The 26605-nt window shown below is 51.7% G+C and overlaps 1 protein-coding gene across 1 annotated transcript; it reads right to left on the reverse strand.

Moving 5' to 3' along the window:
- Positions 1–1173: 1173 nt before the first annotated feature.
- Positions 1174–15640, reverse strand: DOK2 (docking protein 2). Its single transcript, XM_038385142.2, has 5 exons — positions 15086–15640; positions 10076–10372; positions 9416–9512; positions 3424–3605; positions 1174–2554 (listed from the first exon to the last, which is right to left on the reverse strand). The coding sequence occupies exons 1-5, from the start codon at positions 15146–15148 to the stop codon at positions 1610–1612; spliced, it is 1584 nt and encodes a 527-aa protein (XP_038241070.1). The 5' UTR covers positions 15149–15640; the 3' UTR covers positions 1174–1609.
- Between the last annotated feature and the right edge of the window lie 10965 nt (positions 15641–26605).

Here is a 26605-nt window from a genome sequence, read left to right on the forward strand (position 1 = left end):
ATTGGTTGCTGACCACTAATGCTCTTCTCACCCATGGACCCAGCCCCATTGACCCGTGCTGCCCCTTTAAACGGAACAGAAATATCCATTCCAATGAGGTTTCACGGATTCCCCCCTACACACCCCATTCTTTTCCCGTGTATGTTCTTTTTCAGAACCTCATGTTTAATCATGTTATCCAAAACCCTGCTTCAGAGGGAGTTTCAGCCTGGTTCCCCTTCCCAATGGCGCTAGAGCATCATACCATGGGCCAACACTGCCCTCCAGCGGGAGAGAAGCAGGATGGCTGCCCATAGGCTGCCAGCTCAGAAATAAACCTACAGCTTAGATGCTCCTGCTTCGTTGAAGACGGAGAGATCAGCACCAAAGCCGGTGCAGGTTTGCTTTGCCTGGCTCTCCCCTTTCAGAGGCAGTGAGACAGTCTACTGTGGGGATGCACCCTCCAGGGAGTGGGGCAGTGGGAATGCATCCCCTGGGGCAACTGGCTATTGAGTGCACAGTTGTAATGTCACAGATGAATTATGCCTGGCACCACCTGGGCTGATGACCCGCCAGAGCAGCCCTATTGCTGCCACTGCATCTGCCCCCTCCCCAGCTGTCGGTGAACTGGCAGAGTTGGCCCAGCTGGCCCACTCCACCTGAGCCAGTGTCCCAGTCAAGCTGCCCTGCCTGTGTCAATGGCACATGTTAGATGTGCTATTGAAATTGCTCCACAGAGACCAATATCATACCTGCCTCTCTCCAGCTTGGCCAGTGTCACCCATGGGCTATCCTGTCCGAATCACTGTCTCAGCCTGATGTCCCACTTCTTCAGCCAATGTCACACCTGAATCTCCTGCTTGGCCCTAAGCTTTCATCTCCTCCCGTGAGCTCACTAGGACACAACACAGGTCACAGGAAGATGGGATCAGGTGTGCTGGGGGAGGGGAGGGAATGTTCATAGATTCACAAGGGCCCCTTAGATCATCTCTGAGCTCTGCGATATCACAGGCCATTACATTTCACCCAGTTATCCCTGTATCGATCCCCATAACTCGTGTTGGACTAAAGCATAGCTTCCAGAACGGCATCCAGTCTGGATCTGATGGCAGGAAGAAACAGAGGATCCACCACGGTAATGCTGGGCCAGAGAAACTGATGTAATGGGGAAAGAAGCCGCATGCAACTCCAGTAGCTGGTTTAAATGCAGTTTTTAATAGAGATGCCCAGGAATATCTTCTCAGGAGTGGAGAGTAACCCAGGCCCTTTGGGGCAGCATTATTAGTACTATATATATAAACTGCCATCACCGTACTGAGTGCCGTATGCAATATACAGCAATGCATGACCCCTGCCCTAAATCTATACAGTCTAGGCTAAGGGAGAGGGCACTTGGATTCTATCATGCCCCCCTGCTGGACAGCCAGGCCCGAACAGGCTTTCAGTCACTAGTGAGATGAGTTCGACCAAATCAGCTTTTACCCTAAGGGACAGCTGAAGAGAAAAGGATCTTGGAAATGTCCACTCCGGCCATCTCCGGGGCTAGGAGATGGCGCAACCTGGGGCCAAGTGGAATGGCAGCACAGAAAGTCCTTTCTCTTGTTCTCTCTCCTTTTCCATCTCCTCCCTTTTACTGCACATTCTTCTTCTTGTTCATGAACCTCAGGGCCACATTGTCATATTCGGTTTCCCCAATCCAGTTGCCCCCTTGCCTGGAGAGCAAGTTCAGGGTGGGCACGGCCATCTTGGGCACGGAGTAGTCATCCCGCTGGGGGTTGTAGGGGTACTCGTGACCCACGGGGTCCTCTGCAGTGGCCTGCAGCTTCCAGGCCTCCCCTTTGACCTCCTCGGGCTCATCGTACACAGTGTGGGCAGACAGGCCCTCGGGCTCATCATAAATGTGCTCTGGCTTGGTCTGAGTGGGTGGCCAGCTCTGCTTTCTCTTGTCCGCTTCATCGATGCTGTCATACAGCGGGTACGGGACCTCTGGCTCCACAAAACCGCAGAGAAAGCTGCCAAACTCTGTGGCCATCAGGGACTTGGCGATGGTGTCAAAGGGTACGGCATATTCGGACTCAGGTGCCTCTTTTGCCTGAGCCACCACCTTCCTGGCCGGCTGCAGGGTCTTGGCTCTGCCCTGCGGGTTCAACCGGAGGGAGTCACGTGGCTCCGCGTAGGGCAACTCGCAATCAGCAGGGGAGATGAAGCTGCTTGTGGGCTCCCCGGACAGGGGGAAGCTGGTGGTGGGCTTCACTGATTTGCCTTTGGCTGGCTTCCCCTCCAAGCTGGACTCCAGGGAGAGGCATTTGCTGCTGGCCCTGTGGTGCAGCAGGGACCCTCCAGTTGAGACCCTCCCCTCGCCATCTCTGGGTCGGCTCACGGTCCTAACAGGAACAGGAACCCTGACGGCATCATCAGCAGGGCCGACCCACCGTGGCTCATCTGCCCCAAGGCCCCTCTGCACGTTGATGGCTGACTCAATGACCTGGAAGATCTCGTTGCCCTGCGTGGTCTCAAACTCAAAGTTGCCTTCTCCAGAGGCACATCTTCGACCGGCCTCGAAAGAGAAGGTCACCTGGCAGGGGTGCAAAGCCAAGCAGGGTCATATCCCCAGCACTGTGTGAGTACAGCAGCCCCCGCCACATTGAGGATAACAACATACTACAGCTGCCAACTAACTCTCCTTGCTCTCACATGCGAAATCCCTGTGCTAGGGATCAGAAGGCTCTAGGATCAAACCCAGCTGATGACTCATTCTGAGGGCCATTATACCTACTCCCTGCAGGGCAGTATTTGTGTCCCATGGATAATTTTCTTACCTGGTTTCAGAGTAGCAGCCGTGTTAGTCTGTATTCGCAAAAAGAAAAGGAGTACTTGTGGCACCTTAGAGACTAGTCTCTAAGGTGCCACAAGTACTCCTTTTCTTTTTTCTTACCTGGCTATCTGAGGTGTTTGTTCCCAAAAAAACTCTCCTGGCCTGCCTTGATGTGACCTATGCAAGAGGGACAAGGGTGTCCTGACACAAGAGGGGGCCCAGTCTCCCTGCAGGAGCTCTGGTTTGTGCAAGGGGGATGCACAGCTACTCCAGTCCCTGCCTCCCCCCCAGCAGAATAGTGCACATGTAGTATCTTGGAGAAGCTCACAAACTACCCCAGTTTTAGCAAGGTGCTGGCTGTGGGGAGATCTTCCAGCTCCCAGTAGGTGAGGCTCTAGTGAGCCAGGCAGGAGCGCTGGCTGTGGAAAGTGCTCACCTCCCAGTTACTGGCAGAAGGGGCTCAGCAAATGGCATGTGAGTGCCAGCTGACAGCTACTCCAGGCCCAGCCATTCTGACAGGAGGACGCTTGACTTTTAACAGCCTTCCTGCTTAGCTTCCTAATCTGATACCCCCCATCCCCACCCTGCACCTCAGAGGAGCTGTTTCCTCCCTCTGGGTCTGCGATTACCTTATCCCGTCCAAATCTCCGCAGGAACTTGTAAGGCCAGGTATAGCGCACGCTCCCCGTCTGCAGGTCCTGAAGCTCCAGGGCCTCGTCCTCAGCTCGGAGGATGAAGCTGCCCCAGAGGTGGCAGCGCTCAGAGGCCTCTGTGACCCTCATTGTCACTTGGAACTCCTTAGTGGCCCCGGCTGCAAAGGAACATGTGCTAGAGGTGATCCTGCCGGCCATGCTGCAGCTCTTGGCCCTTCTGCAAGGGCACCTCATGAATTTTGCATGAAAACACAAGCTCCCCAGATCCCCCTCAGACCGTCAGCCCTGCTGGCTCAACAGCACGTACCCAGGCAGGCCTGTCGTCTGCTAATGTAGCAACACAGAGGTGGGGGGAGTGCAGCTACCACCAGGCCTGGCTGGGTCTTACATAACCAGGGTGGAGTAGGACATGCCACAGACAGTGCAGCTGGCCTCTCAGCCTGATGAGAGCCAACCAGTATGGCCCACGTGGGGCCAGTGGCACCGTCATACAATGGTTAGACTGGGGATGATGTCATGTGGCATGGTAGGTGGCTTACCCCACAGGGGGTGGGGAGCAGGTGAGAGGCTAAAGACAAGGGAATCTCCAGCCTTCTTGAGAGCTGATGGGTATTAGTGAGGTGCTGCCAGGAGCTGCCCTCAGACTGAGGGAGGCTTTTGGACCAATTCCTTTGTCTCTGGCTCATCCCCAAGGCTCCTCAAAATGCTCCTAAAAGGCAAGTGCTTTTCCCTTGGGATGCACAGCAGAAATGTCCCAGAAACGTCCTTCCCTGCTCCGCCGGCGGGGGAGAGGGAGGAGAGAACCCCCAAAGCCCATGGATTCCCCTGCAAGATCTTTACACGCAGAGTCACACGTGCGCTCCCCGTCCCAGACGCAGGCTCACTGCCGCACACAGACAGACACGTATGCAGACAGCCTCTCTCGCACGTAAACCCACTTCCCCCATTTCAAGCCGCCCAAGCTGAACGCTATAGTGCACTCGCCTATCAGCTCCCCGCAGTTTGCTTGCCTAGCAGCACTGCTCTGCCTCATGGCTGTGGATTGGAGACAGGACTGGCATTTCAGTGGGAGATTAGCTGACTCGATTCCTCATTCCCTGTAGCACCCAAGACCCGGGGATGTTGGTAAAGGGCTTTCCAAGAGCCCTTTGTTAAGAGATCAGCAGTGCATCAGTGAGGGGATGTGCCCCCAGTCGGAGAAGCAGGCCTGCTATCTCTGAACTCCTCCATGCAGCACGCCCACAGACGTAAATTCCCCTCTCTGCCCCCTGCTGCCCCCACTTCTCCCCAGCCCCGCAGTGTGACACAGCTGGCACAATGCAAAGTGAACTTTCCTCGAGATGAGCCTACCACATCCTTCCTGTTCCTGTCAGGGCTCCCTCAGCTCAGCAAGTGGGGCCGAGAGATGCAAATGCTCCTGCTGCCACGCCGCATCCCCCTCCTGCTTGGCGCAGGTGCTGTAACACCCACAAGGCCTCACTGGGGCCCTCGTGTCCCCCAGCTCTGCCAGAGGCAAAACATGGAGCGTGTCACGTCAGCCACCTTAAAAGGCCATGGAGCAGGGATCTGCAAGGGCTGTGCCCAGCCCTGTGCTCACCGAGAGCTTCCAGCAGCCACCGTGGGAGCCAAACTCTGATCCAAATGCACCTCAGATTCATACTGTGCTATCAGCCACACAACATAGGCACATGGATGGCAGACTTCCAAAAAGCCCACGTTGCTGTGATAAGGGGTGCGGGTAACTCAGGAAAGGACGCTCCCTCTGGGTCAGTGCCCTATGCCCTCGTGTGATGCCATGTGGCAGAGAACAACGTACGTGACACCGCAGGGGGCACTCTCCCTTGCAGTCAGTGGTGAGCTGGCCAGTCTGTCTGGACTGCACTCATCACCTGAGCATGGGATCTGTTAGAGAGAAGGGGGCGGATTCTCCCCTCCCCCTGGCGCTTTGTGCCGTCATTCACAGCTGGGCACAGTGGGTGCCACCCTGGAATCCTCCACTCATGCTAGAGCTTGCATTTGGCACTCACTTTGCCCGAATGTAAATGACTTCACCAGGTGAAAGGCAGAGGAGAAGCAGACCCATCTTCCATCTTTCAGAGGAACGCAAACCCCAGGTCCTGAGGGATGTTCTAACCCTGTGTCCTGTCCAAATTCCAGCTTGGCCAATTACATCCTCCGTCTCCCTACGTGCTCCCTACACTTTCAGCTGGATCCTGCTTCTTCTCCCCTTCCTGTCCTAAGCTGCCAGGTCGGGTTCCTGGGCCTCTATTTACCAGCTGTCAGGTTCCACCCTGGAGGCAGGAGCATTTCAGAGGGAAGTCAAGCGGTTCTTAGGTGAGCGGTTTGCAAAGAGCTTTGTGAGGGAAAATCCTAGGCATGGTATTTATTCTTATTACCAGGCCATCTCCCCACTGAGAATGCAGGTCAGCCTCTCCCTAGAGCCATGTCGGATGCTGGCAGCCTTGGGACACGACTTGCGCCCCCACTCCATGTTAAACAGCCCTCTGTAGCCAGGGCACGGTCCTGACAGGTGCATGCAAAAGCAACCCAGCAGGCTGCAGATTTCCCCTCGGCCCTGCCAAACAAGCAAGACCATTCCCACTTCCCTAGCACCCCACTTGCCCCGAGTTCAGCCCAGGGCAGGCCTGTCTCCTGCAGTAGTTTGCCAAGTGCTATGCAGCCCAGTACAATCTCCCTGTGGCTTATCTCCTCCCTGCAACGTGCCCCTGGGCCCTCTCTGAGAGAGGGAGGTGAGTATGCTGCCTTCTCACCGGCTGATAGCATAGCAGAGGGACAGGCTATCCCACTCTCCTTTAGAGGGTGGATAAAAAGCAGTGACTCACCTTCTGAAGAAGCCTGAGACAGGCACAGGCTGGAGATGAGATCAAGGGAGAGGTGCAGGCTGGATCAAGACACTGGGCCAGACTCACCCCTGAATTTACATCAGTCATGGATTTGGCCCTTTGCTCTCAATTCTCTGCCAATGCTGCTGTTTAAGCCAGCAGACAAAAGGCGTGTGTGTGTGTGAGAGAGAGAGAGAGAGAGTGACTGTGCCTGCTCACACATGGGTGCATAAATGTGAGTGTGCCCATGCAAATGAGTTTGTGTGTGCATTTGCATGTGTGTATCCCCAGGTATATATTTCCAGGTGGGAAGGTGTACAAATGTGCAACTGTGTGCATACACACAAGCATGTGAGTTAGCAAGTGTGCTTGGCATGCCTGTTCTCATGGGTTCAGCCTGTGAGCCAAGACATGAGCAATGCCCTGGAGTGGGGGTGATTTTCCTTTGCCAGCCCACCCTATGGGTCCCTGTAAGGCAGGGACTGTGCTCTGGGAGGATTAGTCTCTGCTCCTTCCCCAGCAGCCCCTGGGGCCCTTCCACTTCCCTGAAAGGATCCCAGGTCCATTACTCAGGCTGCCTTTGACCTGGAGAGGTTGCTACGTTGATGATCGAGCAGGATGTTTGCAACAGGCCGACGTCCGTGGGTTGGTTGGTAAACTGAGCCCGAGCCAAGTGTGTGTGACACTCCTGCTGTGTTTGTGGGCACCAGATCTGTCGGGTCCCCACATGCCTTCCTAGCAGCACTCAGGAGATGGAGGCAGAGAGAGACAGTGCCCCTTCTGGCCACTGCATTTCACCCCTTTCCCTATATAAACATTCCCATTCAGAACACTTTGCCTTCAGACAGGCCCTTTCCTCTGATGATCCCCGAGCTCTGTGCAGTGCTGACTCTGTCACGTTACCCTCATTGCTCAGATGGGGAAAGTGAGGCACAGAGAAGTGACTGATCCAAGGTCACCCTGCAAGTCAGCGGCATAGCCAGAGCCTCAATTTCCCTTTTCATGTGGCTGCCAGCTGTCTCATTCCCCCGCCCCACGCTCCTCTCCCTTCACTCAAATCACCCAGCCCAGCTGCACTACTTGGCATGCAGGGTTGAGAGCCTGTTCCCATGGCCTCGTGGGAGTGGGTGCATGGGCTCTGTGCGTTCAATCACTCCTCAGACCAGGAGTGCAGGGCTGAGGGGCTCTCATGGGAAATGGTGCAAGACCGACAAGGGTTCTAAGCGCTCTGGACAGTTGTAAGCGGCCGGTTATCAGCACAAGGCACAGTTCTACCAAACCACAAAGCAGGAAGTGCACGAGGGCTATTTATGAAGCTGATTTTCCATTACACTTCTTGCAAAGAGCAGGGCTGCACTGTTGCTGCAGCCATGTTCCGATTCAAAATTCGCAGCATCGCTTAACTGGACCATGGGCTAAGGCTCCAGGTTTAATCTTTAACTTAGCACAGTGGGGTCTGGTGTGCAACTAGGGCTCCTAAGCAATAAGGCAACACAAATAATAATAGCCAAGTGAATACTGACAAGGTCCTCCTCTGAGCTCACCATTAGCCTCCCTTCCTTCCTACCTGGGTACAGTCTCCCTGGCCTGGGTAAATCCTGGGACTGTGTTCTGAGAACCATGCTACGGAGTCTCTGAACATGGTTGTAATGTGGCTTTGAATGTGAACACAACCCAGATGTGCTGCAACTAGGTCTGCAACAGTTTCAGGTGCGTTCCCAGTTCGCTGAAGGGCACTTGGACCCAGAGGCTGGCTGCAGGCTTCTGGTGTCTAATGAAGTTCTCCCAAGTGAAGAGTGTCACAAGCAAAAGCTTGATGCCCAAGGGAAGGGAGTGAAGAAGGAGGCAGAAACAGGTTAGGAGACCCAGAGAACAAGGATCTCCCAAGAGACCAAACACATCACAGGGAGTGAGACATGGGAAGCATTGTTATATTAAGCCTCATCATTATGTCGATTTGCGGCTTTGTTACAAGTCAGTGGCATGTTGGTAGTAACATGAATGAGGTGATTGTTGATGGTCCCTGGATCACTCGGCTGCTGGTTTTAGCCCCTGTTAGGTCAGCTACTCAAGTAGCAGGAAGTTGTTACTCCCTGAGAGCTAGTCAGCAGTGGATTCTACTTAGAAATGGGACCTGGTGGGTTTGAAGGGCAAAATGCACCAAAGTGTGCACTGGGGGGCAGGTCTAGATGCCAATAGCCTGGGAACCGAGGGATTAATGTGGAGCAACGCAATTGAGTCTGGCAGTATGCGGGGGAGAGCAAGGAACAAAGATGCATACGGCTGCCAAGCTGGGGCTGGTGGCAAGAGATAATAGGCTTCAAGGGGCTGATCCAAAGCTCTTAGAAATCAATGAGAAACTTTCTATTGACTTCAATGGGCTTTGGCTGAAAGCCCCAGGGCTCTGGAATATTAAACTTCTGAGTGTCCCCCAAAGCAAGAACAGAGCTGGCAGGCAAAGGAGAGGGCATGTCTCTCTTTGCAAAGATGAAGCATGATCCTACATTTTCCAGCAGCCCCAGCAAGAGCTATCGAGAGGTCTGCTCTTCTGTAAGTGCCCAGCAGGGCTCACGGCTGAGTCACACTTGACAATGGTTTCGGGTTCCGCCACGGCAAGGTGTTATTACTCCATCCACCCTCCTGCACCCCCACCCTTTCCTCGCTTCCTCTCAGAAAGAAGAAAACAAACCACTTGAATCACTCTGCTGGGGGATTCATCTCTGCTGTGCCCTGCCTCTGCCCCTGCTGTGCCCACTCCACTCATCCAGCTGGCTTTCGCCACACATTGCCTGTCTCTCTGCGAACATACATATTCATCCTTATAGCCACACCATGCACATTCAATGATTGGTCTATCCAATTTCTCTCTCTCTCTCTCTCACACACACACACACATTCCCCCCAATGCTGCATCTATTTACCTGCATGTTCACAGTGGCTCTGTCCATGTCTCTAGGTATCTCATCTCCTAGCCTGTGGGTTCTATGGAGGTGAACAGACAGGTCCAGTCTCCAGTGCCTGCTGACCCAGCACCTTCCGCCAGAACTAGTTGCACTTCCAACACACATGCACACACGCACACGTACACGCACACGCAGAGCCAGGGTCTCTCGTTCCCACCCTACCTTTGGCCCTGGAGCTGTAAAGGGAGTTCTCCTCCATGGATAGCGAGATCGGGTGGCTGTCCTTCCCCACTGCTGCCTTCCGTTCATCCCTGCTCCTCTGGAACCCACAGGGAAGAGCAATGGGTGAGTTTGGGGCAGCCCAGGTCCAGCCATGCAGATTTGGGCCCATGTGGTGTCTCCTCCCCAGCGCTGAGATCCAGATGCTAGAACTGATGGAGAGGGCATCCCCCTTCTTGCAACCTCATCTCCCAGTGCCTGGGGCTCTTTGTTGAGCTGCCAAGGCTCCTCCCACTCCCCAGACCAACAGGGGCTTGGAGACCTTGTGATGGACACAGGGGACACCAGAGCTGGCCTGAGAGAGCACCCTGAGGACTCTGAGCAACACCTCAGCGAAGGCCAAAGCTAAGTACTAATGGGCAAAGCTGGGCCATCCATTCTCCCTGGCCCCTCCAACACTCACCTCCATGGAAACCCCAGCTCTTGGAGCTCCTGATCTCCCCGGGGCCCCCTACCCCCTAGATCCTTGGTGCCCTATCTTTCCAAGTCCCCCACCCACTGAACACCTCCCTCCAGATCCTTGGCATCTTTCTCACTCCTAAGGACCCCTCTACATGCCCCCATTGCTCCCCACTACCACAAGGAGCACACTGCCACTCTCACCGCGAAGGCCAGATCGCAGAGGGTGAGGATCCATTTGGCCACTTCGGTGCTTTCAGCTGCCAGCAGGTAGCGCTTGTCCGTGGTCTCCAGGATGAAGGGGACAGTCTCCTTGGGGCTGCTGGTGTCCCCATTAGCCTCAGCCACATGCACACAGTTACTCAACTTGATGAGCTTCTTGCCACTCTCGGCCTTCTTGGGCTTCTCGGAAGTGGGAGGCCCGGAGCCCTCAAAGAGCTCCAGGTGGGCACAGGAGCAGGAGCTCTCCTGGTACAGCATTGCCCAAAACTTCCTCCATTTCTGACAGGGGGAAGGAAGCCAAAGGAACAGAAACATGCGGATGTTAGTCAACTCTGCCTTTGGGTTCCTAGGAACTTTCACTTCCTGACTCTCATGCACTAGCCCAAGGCGGCAATGTCTGGGCTGGAAATGGTCTCCTGGGGACAGCTGGTTTGTTTTACATGGAAAATAAAGCTATTCCCACATCTTTATGGCAAAAAAACAGCTGTGTGCTCAGACACAGACCTTGAGCCATGGACTATTTTCACTGCAATAAGAGGTGTGTTTGCATTGATAGCTAGCTCGATGCAAACCCTAGGGGAGACAAGCCACCCACAGTTTATGCCTTGGTGTGACTACTGGAGTTTAACCATGTATCCACATACCAGGTTTTAAGCACACCTAGCCACATTACAGTAAAAACCGCAGTGCCTTCTCTCCACTAGGGTTTACCAATGCAAACACACCTCTTATTGCAGGGATGACATGGTCTATGTCTCCACCCTGAAGTGTTGTTTTAAAAAGGACCAAGAGGGTAACAATTTCAAAAGCACCTGTGCCTTAGGAGTCCAAGCTCCACTGCAAGTGAACAGGATCTGGGCTCCTTTAGATCCAGATCCTCAAAACCATTTAAACACTTAACTCCCGTTCTGTGCCCTAGAGGCTTCTGAAAATTTTCTCTTAAGTGTTTACTTTTAATTAGCTCCTGTAAACATCCCAGACAATCCACAAAGGCACTGAGACTCAGGGTGCATCTACACTGCTCATGGCAGTGAGCCTCCCAGCCCTGGTTGACAGATTTGGGCTTGCGCGCTTCACACTATCACACTAAAAATAATCTCCTGTCTACAGTTGTTTTTAGCACTGAACCACAAGCCCTGTGAGCCTGAGTCTGTTGACCTGGGCTTGGGGGCTCGCTTCGGAGGGTGGCTGCTGGCTGTGTAGATGTGCCTCAAAGGGCTGGTCTAAACACACACGCTGAGCAAGAAACACCAACATGATTTTCATTCAGACCTTTCGTTATGTTGGTGCAGGTTACGTTAACTTGAACAGCCAGAGGCTCCACAAAGTCTGCTAGAGACTTCACTAGCGCTCTTGATTTTATGTGGAAGGAGCTCAGATACTGCAGTGATAGGCAGCAGGATAAAAATGATAGATAGATAGATAGATAGATAGATAGATAGATAGATAGATAGATAGATAGATGATGCTCTTAACCTGGACTCAGAGCGGCTATACAGATATCTATGTATACATGCCCTGAAATGGCTCTGTCAGAAATACAGTTGCCAAGTTGACCAGCTGAACTGCTGCCAAGACAGCAGTTTCACCCCGCAAATGATGTCTTTGTGGCAGCTTCTTCGCTTAGGGGCCAATTGATGCCTAAGTGCATGATCTAAAGGATCCTGAAGTGAAATAGACTCTTGCCATTGACTACCGTGGGCTTTGGATCAGGCCCTAGATTGTTTCCGATTCTGCAAAAGCAGGCAGACGTCACTGCATCAGGGACAGACTTGCGTCACGTTTTTGAAGTTAGCTCGACAACCAGAACAGCTGGAGACTTCCTTTGTGTTACAAAATAAAAGTTTAGATTCTGGAGAATAAGTAGGCAGAAGGAAATAGGGTCCAGTTTACCTCCCCACTGTGCACCAGCTGAATCAAAGCCCTTGCTTTAACTGAGGAGAACCTGACCTTTCCGTGTACATGTCTCTAGAATGGTGCCAAGGGCAGTCTACAACCTGCATATGCGGTGCACCAAACAGCTTCCCCATCTGCCTGTACTGATCTCCGCAGTGTGGCCACAGGCTATTTGGTTGGGTTAAACTTTCATCGGGGAACAGCTGCCACAGGTCAAGGATGATGGTTATCTGGTGTCTTGCCTGCTCTGCTCTAATGTGTTACAACACCGCACCCATCTTCCTTGGGAGGGGAGGGGAGGCCAGGATGCCCTGTCTAGCCCAGCGTCGGGGAGTGTGGGGCGTTTCGCTGGGTGAGCAGTGAGCTACTGACAGTGACAGAAATAGCAAGGGCTGCAAACATTCATTTGGTTATCTGCTAAGAGGATATGCTCCATATGTGCTCAAGGCCTGTGAGCCAGGCTTTCGCACACAGATCACACATGCGGCACTGACATTTGCAGACGGGGGTGGTGGAGTGTTTACTATTCAATTTCACGTGTATGTCTAGCGCTGGTGAATGGAATCTGCTGCTTAGCCACGAAACTGAAGCCACAGCCAGCAACCTTCCCCACCCTGGCCTACAGCTGCCAATTTTGGCTGGACGTATTCCTGGAGGTTTCATCACATGACATAATCTTTAATTAAAGATTCATCTTTAATTCCTGGAGACAGTCCTGGAGGGCTGGCAACCCTAGGGAGCCACTTGGAAATAGCAGAGGAACTCCAGCCCCCTTTAGGCTGCCCACCACCAGAGAGCTAGTCAGCACCATGCTTGTTTTGTATGATGCAGACTCTTGAGGGCAGGGATCTGGACTGAGATCCTCCCTCCCTGCTGCCTGCAGGCAGCACACAGAAATGCCTTTTGGTTACCACCAGCATTGGCTACGTTGATCCGCTGACCGACAGGAGAAAGATCCTGTTTCTGTGAACAACCCCTTGAGCCTTCCTGTCTCTGAATGTAATACAGAGGCCTGACTCCCTTCTCCTTCACACTGGGATAAATCAGGAGTAACTCCATAGTTACACCAGTGCAAGAGAAAGGGGAAGCTGAGGTTTCTAACTGTGCTGCAAAGGAGCGATTCCAAAGAAAAGGTCTGGGGGAAACAATCACCTCTCACTGTTCATCATGGGCTAGACACTCAGCTGGTGTTAATCAGGGAGCTTAGGCCAATTGACACCCACTGATGATCTGGCCTATGTCTTTCTTTGAAAGCTAGACCTGGCCCCAGGAGCCAATGCCTGCACCCAGTTCTGAACTTCCCAGAGTCTACGGGGATGTTGGACCCAGGAGTCCAGTTAGGGTCCATCTCTATTAACAGTGCACCTCCTGCATCCCGGGGCTCATGCCCAGCTATCTAAGGGTACGTCTACCCTGCAGTAAAAGACTACGGCATGAGTGAAGCTGGCTCAGGTCAGCAGACTCGGGCTGCAGGGCTCAGACTTCAGAGCTACAAAATTGCAGTATTGAGTTTCCTGTGCGACCCTATGGCGGGTAGGGTCTCAGACCTTGGGCTCCAGCCCAAACCCAGATGTGTACACTGCTTTTAGCCCCACAAGTCCAAGTCAGCTGACCGCAGCTCTGAGACTCAGTGCAGTGGTGGGTGGAGGGTGGCAGGGTTTACGGCAGTGTGGACATACCTTTGGGGGTCTCTCCAGGGATGTGCACAGGGAAATCATTGTGAGTTTTCCCTGACAGCTCAGCTCCCGCAGGAGAGGACAGGCAGTGCTCTGGGGTTTGAACTCCCATTTTGGTCTGGCTGCAGGATTTCCAGAAGAACCTTTCCACAAACTAATATGCATTGCAAGCAGGTGAAAGCTAGCGGTGCAGACTTCTGCTTTCAGGGGAGCTCTTTGCAACCTGAGCCCGGCCGGGATCCTTGCAACTGGATCATCTTGAGCATCTCCTAAAATGCTGCACAGAAGCAGGAGAACAGAGCCAGGGTGGGGGGAAGATCTGAAGGGGGGGCGTCCCGGCAGCAGAGCAAGTGGGTGTGAGCAGGGATGCTGAGCACAGGGGAGGTCCTGTGACACCGTAGATCAGAACTGAGCTGAGGAAGCAGGGGTCTCCTGCAACACAGCAGCAAGCGGGGAACGCAGGGCGGGGGAGCTCCTGCTGCAGTTGCAAAACAGCGGTGTTGTTTTTTTAAAGCCCAGCCCATGCTTATGCCAATCACTGTCAGGCCCCTGGCAAGTTGCCTATGTCAGTGCCATGAAGACAAATCCCTGCTGCCCTCCCCTTCCCCATCCCCAGAGTAGATTGTCCCCGTCTGTGTACTGTGAGTCTCAGGCCCTATCTGCCTTGAGTCGAGGGACAATTAAAAGTCAGAGACTTCAGCTTCTGCCTACGCTCTTGTCTGGAGGGATGTGACTCATTCCTGGGAGTCACTGGGCATGATGAGGGCTTCCTACAAGAGGGAGGAAGATCTGGTGAGCTGCAGCTTGTGCCCAGTTGAGTCACCAGGGCAGCAGACGGGTAGCAGAAGGGGGGATGCAGGAGGGGGCACGTCGCAGTAGGTTCAGTGGGGTGAAACTGGGCAAGAGACTGTTTAGGCAGAACATCCAGGGGATTCTTAATGGGGCGGAGAGTGTGAAGCGGGGCCTCGTCTCCCCAGAGAGTCCCATGCGTGGGGTATTTAAACCTCTAGGAAACCAGTCTGGCTCTTTTTTCCACCAAATGCATCCGATGAAGTGAGCTGTAGCTCACGAAGGCTTATGCTCAAATAAATTTGTTAGTCTCTACGGTGCCACAAGTCCTCCTTTTCTTTTTGCGAATACAGACTAACACGGCTGCTACTCTGAAACCAGTCCGGCTCTGTGACCCTATTGCCTTTCCCAGCCCGGGTACAGCACAGCGACAGGGCCCCGCCACGGATGCGGGGCCAGCCATGCAAACTGTCCCACTTTGCAATAAGGCAAGATGGCGAACTAGGGGCACAGAGGCAGGATGGAGGAAACCCAGGCCCCAGGCAGCGCGTGGGAGTCCCCAGTCAAGAGCAGCTAGAAGCTTCAGTAACCAGCCTCCAGCCCCGGCAAAGATGCCCAGGTCGGTCCTTACCTTCCCAAAGGTTTGCTGCTGTTGGAGGTACAGTAACCCCTGTTTCACAACCACCTCGTCCATCTTCTAGCAAGGAGCATCCTCTCGCTCTGCCCCGTTCACACGCACTTTTCTGTCCCGGCCCTCCCCTCTATCTCCCTCGATCTTTCATACCTCCCACCTCTCACCCATGCTTAACACCTCTCCCTCAACTGGCCCTCTCCCCACTTCTAGGTCTGGCTCCCTGCCCTTCAGTTTAACTCTTTCCCGCCGCAGACGCCCGCCTGCTTCTGCCTTCAGGGTTGGGTTTGCTCCCGATCTCACTTCATGAGCATGTGACGTGTGGTTGGGGTTTGTTTGTTTTTTTTCCTAAACATATACGTTTCACACTTCAGCTTCCTGTATTTGCGATCTTACCAGAAAGGGTAGCTACAGACGCTGTTGTTGAGTGCTGCTATGTCCACAGACAGACTGCATGCTAACACACTGACATACATTCAGACTGTACACGCAAACACAGAGATACACACACTGACAAGGGAGACTGTACGCACTGACACCAGGAGACACACACACACTGAGGCTGTGTACACTGACACACAGAGGCACACACTGATACATCGTGGCTGTACATATTGACACACTGAGATACACACACTGACACACACACACTGCACACAGAGACACACACACTCACACACCGAGGCTGTATGCGTTGACACACAGGGGCTCACACACACTGACACACCAAAGCTGTGTGCACTGACACACAGAGATACACATGCTGACACCCAGAGACTGTTTACAGTGACACACAGGGACACACACATTGTCACACTGAGGCTGTACGCACTGACACACAGAGATGCTTACACACACACCGATTGTACTCCCTGATCCACAGGCTATACATGCACACACAGGCACAAATTGTGACACTCTTGAGTCTTTCGCTCTTTACACCACAACAACAATCTGAAGACACCCCGGGGGCATAGCTGGATCCCAGATAGCTGTATTTACTAACTATACACAAACATACCAGGTGTAGCTACACAGTATGGGTTACAACAGCACCACTACACTGGTTGATTTCTGGCAGCTTCTGAAATACGGAGCTCAGTGAGCATCGCTAGAGGGCTCACAAACTATTTAAAGAAATACTACCCAATTCCTACACACTCCACAAAGACATCAATTATACATTTTTGTTTTTACTTTATTATCACCCTCCTTCTATTCAGAAAAGGCACAGGCAACGGGTTGGGTCAGAACCCTCTCCTCCCACCCAACTCCACTATTCTTGGACAGACTCTGGACTCTTGTCTTACCACATGATACCCCAACGTACCCTGGGATCTGCAGACCCATCTGGATTAGAGAAAGGCTCATTTGAAGCCAGAAGGTTTCTTTAATCCATTATGAAGTCAGGGTCCAGCTGCCTCAGGTACATTCAGATTGTGAGGAACCCCAAATCACAGAGGTGTGAAGCTCTTGGGGGATGGGTTTGCTGGGGATTTGTGCTCTCTCTCTCTCTCTCGCTCTCTCTGTTGCTTGCATTGGCTCTCTGCACCTGCTTCATGCTTTACTTATGAGCTTTAAAGAAACAGCCACCTTGTCCCTGATGCCAGCACCTCAGAGCAGGTAAATGAGGTGGTTCCAGGGAAATGGGGCAACAGGCAGTCATGCAAAGCAGGAGAAAGAAAATGTCCTAGTGCCGAGAGACACTGGCTTCACTTTCTGGAGGCTGGACGCCCGTCTTTAACCACAGAGCAGGGCCAGTTAAACAGTGGCAGGCTAAGCTCCCACGCCTGCTGGCAGTGTAGCCTGTCTTTGATATTGGGGGACAGTGGAAACAGGTCGCTTACATTTGATGCAATGGAACTTGATTTAACTTGGCGCTGTGTGCTACTGCTTTGGGAATCCCAGGCTCACACAGTGTGGGTGAGGGGATCCCACACCCTCAGACAATGGGGCTGGGACACACTAGTTACAAGAGAGAACCTAGGGGAGAAAGTGCACACATTAGCTCACTGCGTGGGCTTCCCTGCCCCCTGCTGGCAAATGGGACTGGCTTGGCCCCTCTGGAGAAGTAAGGGAGGGTCTGAGCAGAAGCAGATGGCATGTGCTTTGTATGAACTAGGCATCCTTTCTACCTGCAAGTGTAAGTCTACATCTGTTGGAGCATCCTACAGTGGCCAATTCATCCCCCCTTGTTCTCTATGTGACTGACAATAATAATAATAATAATAATAATAATAATGGTCTCTTGTATTTGAGTATGCCTGCGACTGGAAATCTGTTTTCACCTGTAGGGTTCAGGAAACGTGTCAAGGCAAGTCGGTGTCTACGTTCCCTCCTGCTGTCGAGCACGATGGAGCGATGACATTCTGTTGTACGTTCTGCTTCCTTCATAGCAGAGTACCAAGCTCGCCTGCCATGGCCCGTATCCTCCCAGGTCATTAAGTCTAGCCTGGCAGACTGTATGATGCTCCTTGTAGCAGCGTTTTGGGTAGCCAATCTTCTTACTGCCTTTTTCAAATGCACAGTATGGAACTCTCTTAGGCAGTCAATTGTTCCAACCCAAGTCATTTTCCTCCGCGCTAGCATGGCTGCCAGCCATAGTATTTCATTGCTGGTAATTTTGTTGGGCCATTTGATTCTCATTATGATGCAGAGGTGGTGTTGTGGCAGGCAGTTACGGTTTTGGATACGGTGACAATAAAGGGGACAAGTCTCTAACGAGACTGACAATAATGCTGCATTATGTTATATAGCACCTTTCACCCGTAAGTAACACATTGCAAACAAGATGCCCAAGAATCACTTGGCCTACCCCCCTCCCACTGAAACACAGCCACTTCTGGGGCAGGAGGCAGCAGCTGTGTAGCAGCAACATGGCATCATTACAGAGCAATTTAGGACAGCAAGTGAAGAAGAATCCCAAACCCAACTGAAACCGCCAGGGGGATTTAAGAAGGCAGAATAGAATAACAGATTTGGCCAGGACACCAGGGTTAATGCAAAAGGCCAGATTCTGATTTCAGTTACACCAGTGTAAATCTGGAATGGCTCCATCAACTTCGGTGGAGCTATTCTGTATTTGCCCTGGTGTAACTGGGATCAAAGACTGGCTCCGTGACTCTTAGGGAAAGTGCCATGGGATCTTTAACAGCCATGACTGCTCAGGACTTCCATCTGAAGATGCCCCAATGATTATTCCATGCAGTCCCCATACACACAGCTTTGTTTCTGCAAACAAATTCCAGAGGCACTATATTTTACAGGAACAAGAAAACTGACACTGAAATAACTCCGCTTGGAGACAGCATGCTGAGGGCACTTTGATTTATTTAGAGAGATGCTCAGAGATGCTGTTTCTCTTTCCATTCTTTCACTGGTATGTAGAGCACTCTATGAATAGGATCCATACTTCACCAGATGGCTCATCCAGACATATCAGAGCCATGACATTCCAGGTGTCTGTGGACTATCCAACCTGCATCCCCTCCCTGGCATATTGAGAATCCTAGGAATATGCAAGCGGAATCTCTTCCCCATGTTGGGCATCTGGAGGACTGAAGATTTGAAGATTAGCAGATTGCACAGCCAGATGCTATCTGAGCTGTATGCTTTTGCTGGCAGATTGGACAGCCGAGGTATACTCATCCCTTGTCATTGCATTGGCACATTAGGCATCCGGTGAATGTATCTGGTTCCGTGTTGCTTCAGCCACACTGGGGGCATCTGTAATATTTCTGAGCCACATTGATTCTCTGGGAGCATCGGGAACTGGGAAGTATGTGGTCCACATTCCCTCAGCATCCGGATGGATACCCAGGGACTATCAGACCGGAACCACTTCATCAGTGTATTGATAAATCCCAAGAATATCTGATCTATACTCCCTTCAGTGGGACATAGGGCATTCTGATGGGATTAGTCCCTATTTGCAAGTGGATGCCAGGTTGCTGGGGTTCCGGCCTGGATGAATATCTCTTTAATTCCAGCAGCCTGTCCCAGTGCGAGCCAAGGGAAGGGGTGCTGGACAAGGAATGTTATCGCCATTTGGGCAGCTCCTTTGCATCACCCTTATTGTTACAGTATAAGGCATGTAGCCACTTTCAGCCAAGAGGGCAGCCTGAATACTGAACATTCCAATTTGCTATCTGCTGGGGTGGAGGAAAGGATTTGCACTGCGGACCTCATGCTTCTTTGGTGTATTTCATTTTAACTTGAAATCACAGATCGGGCCGCGGGATGAGAGATCATCACCATCAGGCCTGAATTCCCAAGCTCAGTTCCAGAACCAAATGTGAATCTGAGCTTTCCCCAAATCTGGGGACATGTGAATCCAGTGTCCCCATGGGGTCCATTGCAGCTTTCAGATCCAGATCCATACACAAACGTCTCTAACGTTTGGGCAGGTTTGGCGTGAGGGTAGCTGTTTGGGCCCATTTCTAGTTAAGCTAAATTAAATTAAACAGATTGTATTTTATTATTTCAATCACTTTATTGCTAATAATAATTATCATAATTTTTGCATGATGGTAGAGACCACAATGTGCTCGGTGCTGTCCACACCTACAGAAAAATATAATCCCTGCTGAAATGGGGCACTGGCACTTGAAGGTCATGTGAAAGGCCAGTTACTCTGTTCCAGGTGTTTGGAATAACAGAAGTAGCCACTGGGGAGAGGAAAAGGGTGAGAAGGGGAAAGTAAGTGGCCATCCCAGACCACTGTCCCTTTAAGCCCAGCTGTGGGTCACACGCGACTGCTCCTGTCCTGCCTGGGAGGTCCTGAGTTGGGATGAAGGGCTGGGGAAAGAGGAGATGGCACCTGGGATGGGGAAGTGTTATCCAGAAATTCCAATGAGTTCAGACCAAGGGTCTTTGCAATGGACATTTCAGATCTGGGCCTCTTCGGGGGGTACCAGGCTATAACTCACACTAACATACCCTCTTCCCCAAGAACGTGGAAGGGGCCATGATTGCCCAAGAAGTACCCATGTGGGAGCACCTTGTGCTAGTCCTAATATTATACAGGGGATTTACTGCAAAGACCTTTGGCAAGCGAGCATTCACATACTCTCACAGTTAGAGCAGGGAACTGGGACCCACGACTCCTGGGTTCATAGAAGAGACCTACGCAGGATTCTTCCCTACTGCCTGTTTTCTAGAGTTTAGTCCCAAATGTCCCAAGTGATGGAGCTCCCAGACCACCTGATAGTTCTCACCATGAGGAAGGCTGTCCTGATATTCCCTTTCCTAGTACCATTACTTGCATTCCAAGCTCTTTGTGGCAGGAGCTGTCTCTTTGCTATATATTTGTACAGCGCCTAGCACAAAGGGGGTGCAGGCTCTCAGGCTACTGCAATACAAATAATAACTGTGATCCCGTTTCTCCTAGTTAATCCCCTGCATCCCCGTAAATAACCCTCCTCCTTTCTGGGAGTTCACAGCCTTCCAATATTGTCAGGCTGTTACCACGTCCCCTTTCAGTGATTGCTTAGCTAAACCAGATGGATTTAGCTCTTTTAATCTTTCCTCACCTCCTTGATCATCCTTGTCATTCTTCTCTGAACTCCTTCCAGTCTGTCAATGTGCGTCTGGAAACGTGGTGCCCAGAACTGAACAAAATATTCCGGATGTGGTTACCCTGGAGACATCAGACACCAGAACTTTCAGTAAGTCTCAGCATCCACAGCTGGGTCCAGGTTTTCAGAAGACCTTCAGCACCTGCTTAAGCACCTAATTAAAGGGCAAGCTTCTCTGACAATGAAACCTGACCCACAGAGAGGGACTATTGCCTCTCTGCAAACATCAGCTGATTCGGCCTCACAGGAGCACGTCATTATGTTCATTTTACAGATGGGGAAACTGAGTTATAGGGAGGGCAAAAAAGTGACTTGCCCAAGGTCATGCAGCCACGAGCAAAGATGGAAGGCAAAGTGTTATCGTTGCAAGAAACCAAAGGAGATCACATTCCACCACCAGCTGGACATAACTAGGAATGAAATTATTTGGAATCATGTAAAATATACATGAGACCCAGGCTCTTCTCTACCCAGAAACAGGCTGTTATTTATACCCTCTCTGCAGATAGGATATAAACCGTTACAGGTTTCACAGGAAGCATCTTTCACAGCTAATCATTTTCTTTCTTTGAGTGCTTGCAAACCAGATACAGCCTCCTTTCAACTAGGTGCTCCACTCTCCAGTCTGTCCTATTCCCTCGCTTCCACCCCCATCCCTTCCACCCTCTGCATCCTCTGGCAAGAGGAGAGCCCAGGCTGCATTAGGATCCTGCATCTGCTGGGACAGGCTTGGGTACAGTCCTGCTTCTGATGCACTGCAGGGTGGTGCAGAGAACCTGTGCACCTGCCTAAGGTTCCCCCAAAATGCATCCAGCTCCAATCTTCTCCTCCTGGCTAGGTTAGAGGGAAATCATGCCAACTGTGCTCCCCAGCACCGCACAACATCATTTTTCTTTCCCCTACAACTCAGCCCTTACCACCCCTGGAGCAGTGTAGGATCTTTACAACTGTAACCTCAGCAGCACCCCCCTGTTCCCCAGCAGAATGTGGAGCATTAAAATGCAGGCCCTGAGTGACATTTATCTGGGTACCAAAGATGAGAGAAAGCCTGTGCTTCTCTTTAGCACAGCCCTCGGGCTGGCCCTTTGCACAGCAGGGACTAAGTGGGATTGAAGCGATGCCCAGGCTTTGTGCTGGCCCCATTACACATGGTGGAATTTCACTCCTCTGTGGAAGGGTTATGAGTGTGAACACCCGATCCTCCCTTCCTGCGAGAGCACCACATTGCGCAGTAGCGAGCCAGAGCTCTCCAGAGGACAGCTGTGTTACTGCAGAGTTCAGTAGCAGTAAGGCCATCTAGTCAATGTCCATTTGGCTCCTTCAGTAGAACGGCCCCTTTGACTCCTTGGAACACCACTGCCTGAATGAAGGGTATGGGGTTAGAGCATGCTAGGTAGGGGCACTTCCTAATCCTCAAGAGTCCATTCACCCATTCCCCAGGCAAGCCAGTGGCAGGAGAGTCAGCTTCAGAGCTTCTTACCCATATCCTAATGTCCTTCATGAGAGACCTGGCCCATGGCTGTTGGGATCACAGGATCCAGGTCATCTTAGCATCAGCCAGAGTAAGCCGGAAAAGTCCTGCCCTTCAGGCTCATCCACTTCCTCTTTCTCGTTGCCCATTCTGATTTCTGCAGCAGGGTCAGTCAGCCGTGGGGAGGGATGGCACCACGTTAGTAATATTCATAATAATCCTCCTCTTCCTTGCTGGCTGTGGGAGCCTCTTCTCCTGGGTTCACTGGGGAGCTAAACAGGGCAGGGGGAGCAGCTTCTGCAGCAGGACACAGAGGGCGGGAGAGCGGGATAGGGGAAAGGGAGAGGCAGGATCAATGAGAGGGATAAGAGAAGCCCAGATGGGCTCTGTAGCAATTGTTCCAGTTTCTGTCCCTGCCCATAGTATAGCAGCTTGGGAGGGTGTTTCTGACCCATGCCTTTCCCCACTGAATGCCACGCAGCAGACATGAGACTGGCCTCTGCCTCTGGCTCACAGGGGAACTCTGCAGACTGTCTGCACATGGGCTGGCACATCCTGAATCTCTCTCTCCCTCCACCTCTCTTTCTCTGGAATGGGTGGGACGGGGGCCCAGCCTCAGAGCTTATCATTTCACCTCAGTTTCCCCTAAAAATGGGGACAGACCCAAAGATTTCATTGCAAAAGGCCTCCTTTCCTCCCTCCCAACCTCCTCTTTCTGTCTCCCTTCCCTTCATCCCCAATTGCCTTCATCTCCCTTCCCCCTCCTCCTTTCTCCCTGTGTATACCCCTCCCCTCTCCAGCAACTCTGCCAATGTAACACGGTGTTTTCCAGTGAATATATCAAATCTCCAGACTGAATCCTGCCCGATAGTTACATGGATGCAACTCAGTTGAAGTCAGCAGGGCTGCACGGGTGTAACTGAGGGCAGCCTAAACCTGCCCTGGCATATGAAGCCGTGACAACCAACATTTCATTGCAGCCAGGGCTGTCTTTGATTCTTTGGGTCAAGGATGGCGTTTGGGCCCTTCAGGAGGCCTCATACTGTGAGCGCGAGACTGTTTCTTTCGTCTCTTGTTTCCTTGCACACACACAGAGAGGGCAGGGATACAGGGCACCTGCACTGGGGACAAGAAGAGTAGCTTTGGCAGTGGCATTGCCCAGCTTGTTGTGTGCAATGCAGAAGTAGGTGCCTCCATCTGCCTTCCTCACCCCTTCAATCTGCAGCTAGCTGGACAGGTCGTATTTCAAAGGGCCACCCCTGGACTGAGAGCAGGAAGAGAATTAGGGCAAATGAGTCCCACAGTCAATCACCAAGCTGGGCCATTCAGGAAAATTCACACACCCTAAGGACCTCCAGATCTCACTGAGCATGGAGGAGACTCACCGAGATGGAGATAAGTGTGTGATGCACCTGGGCAGAGGTGCATGTCAGGGTCACTCACCAGGGCCATGCTGATTTGGGATCATTCACCTGTATGTAGCTGCCTCCACCTGGGTGGAGCGAAGCTGGGGGACCCCATCCTTAGGTGGAGCTGTGATGGCATCACTCACTTGGATGGAGATGTGAGGATCATCTCTAGGTAGAGTGAATTCTTCTTCATCCTTTCTCCATTCCACGGGGGCCATGGGGTAGGCAATGACCTCACACATGAAGATCACATCATGGCCTGACACATTCACCTGGTCTTGGGGATGGTGCTTGATCTGGGGAACTGCACAGAATCCAGACAAAAGGCCAAGGATTTTAGAAGCTCAGGAGGTCAGAACCTAACCTTCTTCCATCACCAGACAGAAATGAACCTCCCCTAACCAGAATCATAAAGGCTGCTGCAGGGAGCATGGCAGAGATTTAAACAATCAAAGCATCTTATTAAGCAGCAGTTATTCCTATCCTATCTAGCCACTCCCTCTGCCAGGTCAGTCTACATGGGTAGGAGATAACACAAGTCACCTTATATCGTAATGAGTACAGCAATGAACCAAGTCTTCTGCCTGATCCCAGTCCACCTTATCAGAGGAAACAGACAATGTGAGAAATACACTGAATTCATTGTTGATTTTAGGTGTCATTGATGGGTCTGAGCCACAGAGTTCAGATTCAGATGCACGTTGGAGTTTTCCGGAAATCTGGGAGCAATCAGATCTTCAATTTGGCTTTTGGCCCATCTCTAGCCATTAATAATAATCACTACCATTAGCTTGCATTTCTCTAGAGCCTTTCGTCCCAAAGGATCCCTGTGCTACATGCAACTCTTACACACAGAAGTAGCCTCAGGGACGTCTGTGGGAAAATTTGCATGAGTAAGGGCTACTGTTCGTGTGAGTAAAGGTTGAGGGTTTGGGCCTTCTGTCCCTAACTTCCACATATGATTCATACAATACATATAAAGAAAAGGAGTACTTGTGACACGCTTTTCTTTTTGCGAATACAGTCTAACACGGCTGCTTCTGAAACCATACAATACATATGGAGCAAATACACATGTGGCACATACATAACCACATGTTAAGTGCCATATCCCCACCTGGGGTAAATCATTACCGCTCCATTGACTTATCTCAGCTGAGGATCTGACCCCATGTACTTATGTACAGTACATATATATGTTATCTACTTATGGTACATACAGATATACACAGTACATACATTCACATATGGTACATACATATAGTACTAATACAATATACCTATGGTACATGCACATATACAATAACATGGTACATAAGACACTGTGTACATATATCCATATGGTACTTGCATACAATATATATATATATACAAACAATACATACGGAACATATATATGCTACACACACATGGTACATACATAAATCATAATTGCAGTGCAGCTATCTGTGAATGGGATGGTGAATGGATGTGTTCAATGTACATGTACACAGACACCCGAATATTCTCTCTGCCCAACCTCCTTTCATTATAAATCAGCACCGGAAGGAATCCAGCTCTGGCTTTTAAGGCACACCTGGGGGGGGGGTTGGGGGGCTAGCTTACAGGGGAACCCAGTGCACAAGGAAATCCAATTTGCAGGACAGCTCTGAAAGCCCTTTAGGATACTCAAGTCCCCTGATCTCTTGTGCTGATTGATCAAGAAAGGAGGTGCAAGAGTTTGCTGGCAGAAGGAGAGATTGAGAGGCTCCACCTGCTCAATAACAGCCTTGCTGAGAGGCCCAGAATGCTAAAGGCATCCCTGAAAGGCCCTTCCAGCCATCCAAGCTGTCCGATGATAGACGCTTGGCCGATGGAATCTGGCCATAGCTTGGAGGATTAGATACCTCCTATGCCATTCTTCACCTCATCCCGGGTATGCTGGAAAAGTGGCTGCATCCCTCGTCTATCCCTGGGCCACCTTCCCCTCTCGGTCTCTCCCCAAGCAGCAGAGGGCAAACAAGGAGGTGGAGTGTTACCTGCTTGGCAGGGCCCATCACTGGTGATGCTGAGGTTCCACCCCCTCTCTCATGCACGGCCTCCTGGAACTTGCAGATGTTCTGGTAGGTGATGTGATTGGAGCCACACACGGCCCTCTGGGACCTGCACACGCATTGCAGCTCGGGGATCCCCCCATAGCCTAGCTCCTGGATGTCCAGCTGGCACTCCAGGTTCTTCCCGCACCGCCCATAGAAGGTGCCACTGCCATCCAGGTCACAGGGCTGCCCCTCGGCATTCCCACACTCAGGCAGCAGCCGAGGTGGTCATGCCCCACACCTGCTGGGCAGGCTGTGGCTCTGGGGCACAGCTGTGGCACACACTGGCACTGCCCTTCCACCTCCTCTTCTGCCCACGTGAGTCCAATGGGATGTGGCAAGCAGGAAGCTCCATGGAACGACCAAGCCAGACCCATCACCAGCAGCAGCAACATCCTCCAGACTGTCTCTGGGAGCCTCTTCTTCCCTGCAAGGAACAGGGCATCACATCTCCTCTGGCCCACTGGGAAGCATGAGGTGGGTGCAGATGGAGGCCCACATCTAGATCCTCTGCTTTCCACTCAGAACCAAACACTAATAACTTCAGCAGCATGAGCTACCCTCCTCTCCCTGCCCTCTTCTCACACCCCTGTGGCAGGCAGGTTCTGGTTTCAATCAACAGACAGGACAGAGCAAGAGGAAAGAGGATGTCTTTGAAGGGATCCAATCCAGCCCTGGCTAGGCTCCTCCGGAGACCATCTGTGTCCCACAGATGCTTCCTATTAAGAGTTGTATTGCAAAGGGAGATAAATACAAAAGGATCTTGCCTTGTCTTTGTAGCAGACTGGATGGGTTTGTGAGGAGGAAGCACGTGGAGAGGCCTGCTTTCTCCTCGGTCTCTCCTCCTCTCCGGTACTTTGCATTTATCTTTTTGCTCTTTCATCCTCACTTTTATCCTCTTTATCGATATATGGCAATAAAAGCTGTAGATAAATAAAGCTCCTTGTAGAGTTTGTTTGGGTTTTTTAGCCAGCCTATAGATTTCTATA

The sequence above is a fragment of the Dermochelys coriacea genome, chromosome 26 (assembly GCF_009764565.3).
Source record: "Dermochelys coriacea isolate rDerCor1 chromosome 26, rDerCor1.pri.v4, whole genome shotgun sequence".
Classification (NCBI taxonomy): Eukaryota; Metazoa; Chordata; order Testudines; family Dermochelyidae; genus Dermochelys; species Dermochelys coriacea.

Bases quoted from the DNA above. Each gene is read 5' to 3' on its own strand.
- DOK2 (XM_038385142.2), bottom strand. From the start codon at position 15,148: ATGGACGAGGTGGTTGTGAAACAGGGGTTACTGTACCTCCAACAGCAG. The intron at 9,513-10,075 runs GTGAGAGTGGCA...TGTGGGTTCCAG, and splicing joins TCTGCGATCTGGCCTTCGCG to AGGAGCAGGGATGAACGGAA. The intron at 3,606-9,415 runs GTAGGGTGGGAA...GTTCCTTTGCAG, and splicing joins TTACAGCTCCAGGGCCAAAG to CCGGGGCCACTAAGGAGTTC.